The 7,816-nt window shown below is 33.7% G+C and overlaps 1 protein-coding gene across 1 annotated transcript; it reads left to right on the top strand.

Moving 5' to 3' along the window:
• Positions 1-1,725: 1,725 nt before the first annotated feature.
• On the top strand, positions 1,726-7,132 carry LOC21405025 (diacylglycerol kinase 5). Its single transcript, XM_010097545.2, has 13 exons — positions 1,726-1,859; positions 2,465-2,675; positions 2,779-2,901; positions 3,356-3,484; positions 3,814-3,899; positions 4,010-4,133; positions 4,433-4,481; positions 4,742-4,824; positions 4,910-4,977; positions 5,522-5,596; positions 6,023-6,110; positions 6,260-6,376; positions 6,571-7,132. Exons 1-13 carry the CDS (start codon positions 1,762-1,764, stop codon positions 6,895-6,897), a joined length of 1,578 nt encoding a protein of 525 aa, XP_010095847.2. The 5' UTR covers positions 1,726-1,761; the 3' UTR covers positions 6,898-7,132.
• The last annotated feature ends 684 nt before the right edge of the window (positions 7,133-7,816 follow it).

Below are 7,816 nucleotides of genomic sequence, written 5' to 3'. Positions count from 1 at the left end.
TATTATTATTATTATTATTATTATTATTATTATTATTATTATTTTCATTATTAGTTTTATTATTATTAGATTTATTAATATTAATATTAATATTTTTTCTTTATATTTTTATTAATAATAATAATAATATTATTATTATTATTATTATTATTATTATTATTATGGATATTCTTCCATGCGAACAACTAAACACAGTAATGTAATATTATTGAGAATTTGAAAAAAATTTCTGTATGAAACTAAACATAATAATATATTATTCTTATGAATCATATTACTCTCTATCACTTTTTTGAGAATATAATTTTTACTGATTTTTGCGTACCAAACGCGGGCTAATAATGATGGTGACAGGAAAATGATCTAGAGATCATACGACCAAGTGACCAAATTCGACGGCGCTCCTTGCCTCCTTCCACCATTTGATGTCCAACACATCAGAGGACATCCCATCAAGACGTTTGCTTCACTAGATGGGATCTGACGTCGGATCCTACTATTAAGTGGGGTTTTTTCTTTTTCCACAGGACTTCCCTACTGGCAGTCTGGTAGGGTCAATTTCTCATTAAAAATAAAAAAATAACTACTCAATGTTCGGCGGGGATTTAAACCCTCATTCAAAATTTTTATTTTAAAAACACATAGCCCCACTAAAAATTTAGATATTAATCTTATAATCCTATTAAATTCTTGTTTCAATTATTAGCCCCACTGATAAAAAATTTTAACTCCGTCACTACAATTTCTGACTATTAAATTTAATCAAAATTATATTAAATTAAAAAAATATATAATATTAAAAGTATAATATTATTATAGTTTATTATTCTGATCTTACTAAATAAACTTCTTTATTTAATAATGTTTGAGAGAATTAAAGTAAAACGAGTCATTATTCAAAAAATAATAATATACACATGCGCATATATATATATATATAGACAGCAGCCAATACGGACTTAGGGATCTACCAAAAATGTCTAATTATGAAGCAAACACTTCACTAAACTTCCTTCTTTTTTGTTGAGGAAAAATAAAAAATAATAAACATTTAAATCTCTCTCTCTTTTTTTTTTTTTAAGCATCCCTATCTATTCTCATAGGTTAAAATCCGACTACGTAAATCTCACTAATTGAATAAATAAGGATCCAACCTAATAAGACTCATCATTATAAAAATCATTTTTCTTCCTTTCTATTTTCTTTTCTTTTTAGGCTACGTTGTTTTGGTAACTTGGGAGTTGTTCTTTTAGAGTGTGATTTGAGTGTAATTTTTTAGTTAAATTTGAGTTATAATTTAAATTGAAGTTGTAACTTGAATAAAGTTGAGTAAAGTTAAATAAAATTAGAACTTAAAAGAACGTGAACTTAAATAAGATTATAATTTAAGTTTAAATTTTTTCTTAATTTCGTTGTAAAACAACAACCCCTTAGTAAGTGGTAACTGTGAGTAAAGTGGGAAGATTCTCTTGAGGAAAAAAAAAAAGAATTGTTCAAGATACTCTTAGATACCTATTACCCAGTATGGTAAGTTTCGCGCCACGTCCTCGTTTTATTTGCTTAATGATATTTACATCGTTTTCAGTGCTAAAATCACGTTCCTTTTTCATTAAATAATCAAAAATCACGTTTTGTTATTTTTTTTATTTTTAGTCATTAATAATTGTTTTATTTTACATGTGGAAAGAGTCAACGCGTCCCTCCGTATCCTCCTGCACAAGCGTTCCAATTGATAAATATTTCCTTTTTTCTCTCTCCGTCATGTCTTGTAATTCCGTAGATCTGAACACCAAAATCACATGTCTTCTCAATTCTGAATTGGATCTCTCTGCAGATTTATATCTCATTTCTTTTTCCAGGTAATTTGAATCCTCTTTTCTCCTAATAAGGTTCTTGAATTCATTCGCTTCTGTGCGGAATTCAATATATTTGTGTGTGTATATATATAATTGTTATACTGGCTCTGTTTCGGGCACAAGGAAACGCAGAAGAAATTGTATTGCTTTACAAAGTTTTTAGTCCTAGCTTTTGATCTATTTTTTTGCTTTTTTTGTTTTAAAGTGATTTACATTCCATAAAGTTGAGAATTTATAGAGACAGACTTGTGCATTTGGATGTGTTTTTCTTTTCTTTTCTTTCCGGTATATTCCGAGTTTAATCAGCTTAAAAGAGACTTTCTTTTTTTCTTTTTTGCTTCTAGAAAAAAAGTACCGTAATTTTTATGTTATTATTAATTTGATTATGTTGCCTTGTTTGGTGTTGAAATATCTTTCACCACAATATCAAAATCAAAGCAACAATGATTTGTCGCCTACTTGTGTATAACTTGGTTTACATTTATTTTGTTTTTTTTTTTTTTTTTGTCTATCTTTTCCCAGTTTGATTAATAGTGATTAAAATTCTGAGTAATATTTTCCTACATTTTCTCCTAAACGTAACATCAACTTTTCATTTAACTCCACAGGTGGATCAGATTTTTAATGGCAGATTCTGATTCCGAGACCAACTTCGTGAAGGAATTTCGGATTCCTAATTACATAATATCACCTGAATTAAACGATGAGATTCACCATGAACCCAAGTATCCAGTGATAATCTTCATCAACTCCAAAAGTGGTGGTCAATTGGGCGGCGATCTTCTTCAGACCTACCGTTCTATTCTCAATGAAAATCAGGTATATTTCAATGTTTACTTTTACTCTTCTTTTTTTTTTTTTCCTTCAAGTTTTGGATAGATTTTGGTTCTTAAGAGGTTGACATAGAAGTAGCTAATTTCAGGTCTTTGATTTGGGGCAAGAAGCTCCTGATGTGGTGCTGCGCCGAATTTACGTGAATCTTGAAAGGCTCAAGAGTGAAGGAGATAAGCTTGCTAAACATATTGAGGAGAACTTGAGATTAATTGTGAGTTTCTCTTGAGTTCCAAGTTTTAACTTTTTAAATTGGTAATTGGTGTATCCCCTTTTTAAGTTTACCATTCGATGGCTTGCTTTCTATTCATTTGTATTACTAGTAGCCGTTTCATGTTTGTTCGAGTAATATCAATGGAATTCCCGAATATCATCCTAAGAGTAGCTAGGATTTCCAGAAAAATATGCCATTTGTTTCATGAGAAATAAAAAAAGGACATCGAAATTTGAGTGGTTGAAGCTTAAGCAACTACTTTCGAAGTAACGGAAAGAAAAACAATAACTGGAGTGGGAGAGTCATAGTCGAAAGGAAGGAACAGAGAGAAAAAGTAACGGAAAGAAAAACAATAACCGGAGTGGGAGAGTCATAGTCGAAAGGAAGGAAGAGAGAGAAAACCCAAATCCTTACTTATGCTACATCTTCTAACATGTAATTTTTGGCCCTTCAGGTTGCAGGAGGTGATGGAACTGCTGGGTGGCTTCTTGGAGTTGTTTCTGATCTCAAGTTGTCTCGTCTACCACCAATTGCAACAGTGCCCTTGGGAACAGGAAATAATCTTCCATTTGCATTTGGCTGGGTAGGAAGAGCATTATGAATTGAAGTAACCTTAAAATGCTTCAGTGCTTCTTTGTGCTTTCTTCACAGTTTCAGTGGATCTTAGGATACCTTTTCCTATTTTTCCTTTCAAATTTGTTGAAAGCATTTGTTATGCGACACATTATTTTCTTTTTCACGTATAACCGTCTATGTTAAGTTTTTCTGTTATGTTCTGGAAGACTTATTTTCACCTAATTAAAAGAGCTGATATGCATTGGAATCTGCAATCTTCTTGTTTTGAGAGACAATTCCATAATCCATCATGGTTTAATCACAAATATTAAAGGTTGGCGGTGTTGTGTTTTTCAGGGGAAGAGAAATCCTGGGACTGATCGTCGCTCAGTGGAGTCATTTTTAGCTCAAGTAAAGGATGCAAAGGAAATGAAAATAGACAGGTAGCCTTATATCATGGTCGTTATTTTTCTCCAAGGCTTATTTTGTTTTTGAAACCTTCCATTTCTCTCGTATACGCGGATACTGAACTGCTTTTCTGTTTTGTCGTTAGCTGGCATATTGTGATGAGGATGCCGCCTCCAAAAGAAGGTTCATGTGATCCCATTCCGCCTCTTGAATTACCACATTCTCTTCATGCATTTCAACGTGTCTCTGAGACAGATGAGCTAAACCGGGTAAACATCACATGCCTTTTTAAAAATATATTTTATTGCCCCAGGTTGCTTGTACTTATCGAAACTGCATCCACTGTGTACGCTCAAATCGAAAGGCAAATTTCTATTATTATTATTATTATTCATTTGACTGAAACACTGATTTCCCTGATCTGTTTACAAAGTCTTAAGAACAATTAGGAAAGGAGTAACTTTCTGCCTTCTGGCTTGACTGACTTCCCTCTGGGAAAGTATGATTTAACTACTTCAGTCTTCAATTGTCTTCTTCTTATACAATTAAACTTTGGGCTTCTTGTCAGGAGGGTTATATTACTTTTCGTGGGGGATTTTGGAACTACTTCAGCATGGGTAAGACTAGTACCCTTGTAGTGACCTTATTCAGAGTTTTGTTTTTAGTATTCATAACCTCTCTCTCTCGGTGTCTACCTTCTCTTTTCATTTTTTATATCACTCGCTAAAATAGGCAAATAATCTGTTTCATTTTGGCTTAATTATCTTATCTACCATGTTTACCTTGAAGCATGAATGGAAATTTTAAGTTCAGTGTTGATGACCATCCGCTCGGACCTCAATTTTCTTTTTGACATTGATACCTTTGTTGTCTATAGGAATGGATGCTCAAGTATCATATGCTTTTCATTCTGAGCGGAAGTTGCATCCTGAGAAATTTAAGAATCAGTTATTTAATCAGGTACTTCCCGCGCATTGATTATCATATGCGTTTTACTTTTGAAAATTCTAATAATATCCATTTCTTCTTTTTCAACTTCAAACAGGGAACATATGCGAAGATTGGGTGTACCCAAGGCTGGTTTTGTGCTTCCCTTTTCCATCCCTCTTCCCGGTAAGTATAGAGATGGCCAAGCACACAAGGGATAACCAAGATTTTTCTTTCTCTTCCTTTTATCTTTTATAGATTTAGATGCTATGAGGTGTCGGTTTTGGGACCTATTAGATAAATATTTCAGCAGGTCACAATGCAACATTCAAAGGTTAATTTACTTTTGAGATAAATACCAACATTAATATGCATCAAACTTCTAACATTAAGGACTTAGCATCATGGCTCCTTCTTCTTCTTCTTCTTTGGTCTTTATGTATCAGTGATATGAAGTAAAGTACCAATGAAAAACAAAAATATTCTTCTTTTGTTTATGGCAGTATGCACTTCATCCGATCTTTGCCTGAGTGTGGATACTTTGATAAACTTTTAGAAGCAAAATGCTTTTTAGATAATTCCGTCCGCATTTGAGGCTTAAACTACATACTGATGGAATGTGATTTATTGTCTACAATCCAATCAATTGACACAGTTGGGTCCTAAGTTAGCTTATCTTTCTGTAGTCATATTCTTGGTAAATACTTATAGCAATGAATTCTTAATACAGGAACATAGCCCAGCTTGCAAAGGTGTTTATAATGAAAAAGCGTGATAACTGGGAAGAACTCGCTATACATCAGAGGTAAACTTTTGTTTCTATTTCTAGTCACGATTTTGTTGTATTTAACCTCTGGCCCACTACAAAGTTTTCTAATGTTAAAAACAATGTCCATATGGGTGAGTCATTACCACATTTAACTCTTAGCCGTCATCTTTTTAGTTAATATGGCTCTTGTTTTGCCCAACACGAATTTATCACACTCATTACCCATTTTTCTCTGAGTCAGAGATCGAAAATGAATCCTACATGAAGTATATGTTCTAGTTACATTCCAGTTACCTGTTCTTCCCAAGCTTCATTTTGCTCGTCCTTTTTCCATAATCTCGTTCTTTATTAGAGAAGGGAGATATCTTTTGGATTGCTTAAAAGAGGCGCTCTAGTTTCCTAGTAGTTCGTGTAGTTTTACCTCTCTATTGTGGTTTTCTTGACACACTGTTTTTGTTACAGCATCCGGTCAATTGTGTGTCTCAATTTGCCTAGCTTTTCTGGCGGATTAAACCCTTGGGGAACACCAAACAGCAGGAAACGCCAAGATGTAGGTCCAAATAAATGACTTAATTCAGCAAATTTAATAATAAATAAATAAATGAGTTATCCTCTTTAACTGTTTTAATCCTGAATAGTGATCTGATCTCCTTATTAGCTTTGACAAGATAAATTCCTCTATGGATTATGACTTCACAGAGAGACTTGACTCCACCATATGTTGATGATGGCCTTCTTGAGGTTGTTGGTTTTAGAGATGCCTGGCATGGGCTTGTTTTGCTTGCTCCAAATGGGCACGGGGCTCGTCTTGCACAGGTAAATTAAATATAGACATGTTTTTCCTACCATACAAAGTAATTGCAGATTTCTGGATCTCATTTTCAGAACTTGTTTTCACAATAGGTCTTCCAGGGTGATCTATTCTTATCAGTTTCAATATGAATACCCAATCCATTATATCATATTGTACCATTATATGAAGTTTTTCATTCGTTGGTTTATGGTTTTAGGCACACCGAATCCGCTTTGAGTTTCACAAAGGTGCCGCTGATCACACCTATATGAGGATTGATGGAGAACCGTGGAAGCAACCACTCCCAGCGAACGAAGACACTGTTGTGGTAGAAATCTCCCACCTTGGCCAGGTGAACATGCTTGCTACCCGTGATTGTAGGTCTAAAAGTGTTTTTGACCCCTCGACACCTTCAAGTCACGAAGGTGATGAAGATGACAGCAATGGAGAAGACTTTGCAGATGAAGGTGAAGAGTATAGGAAGTTTGGAGCAGCAGACACATTTAAGATCCCAGAAGGGGTAGATGTCGCCAATATTAGTTAAGCCAATTGACAAAACCACGAAGTTATTTTTATCGCTATGTTTCGAGTAAATTTTCTCCTGGACTTCCAAGATTGTTTGATTTTTGTCTCTGGTTACTGCCAGAATTATAATTCATTAGTTTGCTGGAATTGAAATTGTAAGCGTGGCAAAGGTGATATAGCAGATTCTCTAATTGTATTTCAGGTTTGTATATTATTTTGATTTGTAAATTTGATGTTAGCCATTTGTGTATGCATAAGCCATTAAATTTACAAGCATTCTTGTCTATAAAAAATAAATAAAAAAATAATAAAAATAAAAGTCTATCAATCTGTCTAATTTGAATCTTGGGGGGTTTTACAACGCTTTTAGTGACGCATTCCCTCTGACGTACCTGTAGTGACCAAGAAAAATCTCATAATTTTAATAATATAATTCATGTATTCAAGTCAAGGATTTTCTTGGAAAATCATTATACTATGTACATTTTGTGATTGAAGGATTTATGGAATTAACATCTGCATTCCTAAATTCTGTAGCAGATTTCACGTTAAGTTCACAATTTTTCGATCAAGTAAATTCGATCGATAAATTCTCACCGTACTTTAAAACGGAAGAATTTCTAGTACAGATACAGCTTGAGAACATTAATTTTAAGAATTTCCAAGCACAATACAAACTAGCATCCAGTACCCGCATACAGGAGAAAATAGCTGTCAGTATAATTTTGGACAGTTTAATGAGTAAATTTAGAAAGTAGACAAAGGTACAAGGGTTAGGTTTCATTTTTCTCTTTCCTTCCTTCACTTGGCCGGCCAAACTTAAGGGATTATGGCCAAAAATTTGGCTAGTGAAGTGTGCTACATGGACTTCATGATGGGATTGAGTCAAATCAACTATTGGACATGAAATGCTACATCATCCCCTCTTGAAACACTCC

The sequence above is a fragment of the Morus notabilis genome, unplaced genomic scaffold (assembly GCF_000414095.1).
Source record: "Morus notabilis unplaced genomic scaffold, ASM41409v2 Scaffold19, whole genome shotgun sequence".
NCBI lineage: Eukaryota > Viridiplantae > Streptophyta > Magnoliopsida > Rosales > Moraceae > Morus > Morus notabilis.
This window is presented reverse-complemented; position numbering and strand designations above follow the sequence as displayed.

Bases quoted from the DNA above. Each gene is read 5' to 3' on its own strand.
- LOC21405025 (XM_010097545.2), top strand. From the start codon at position 1,762: ATGTCTTGTAATTCCGTAGATCTGAACACCAAAATCACATGTCTTCTC. The intron at 4,825-4,909 runs GTACTTCCCGCG...AACTTCAAACAG, and splicing joins AGAATCAGTTATTTAATCAG to GGAACATATGCGAAGATTGG. The intron at 6,111-6,259 runs GTAGGTCCAAAT...ATGACTTCACAG, and splicing joins ACAGCAGGAAACGCCAAGAT to AGAGACTTGACTCCACCATA.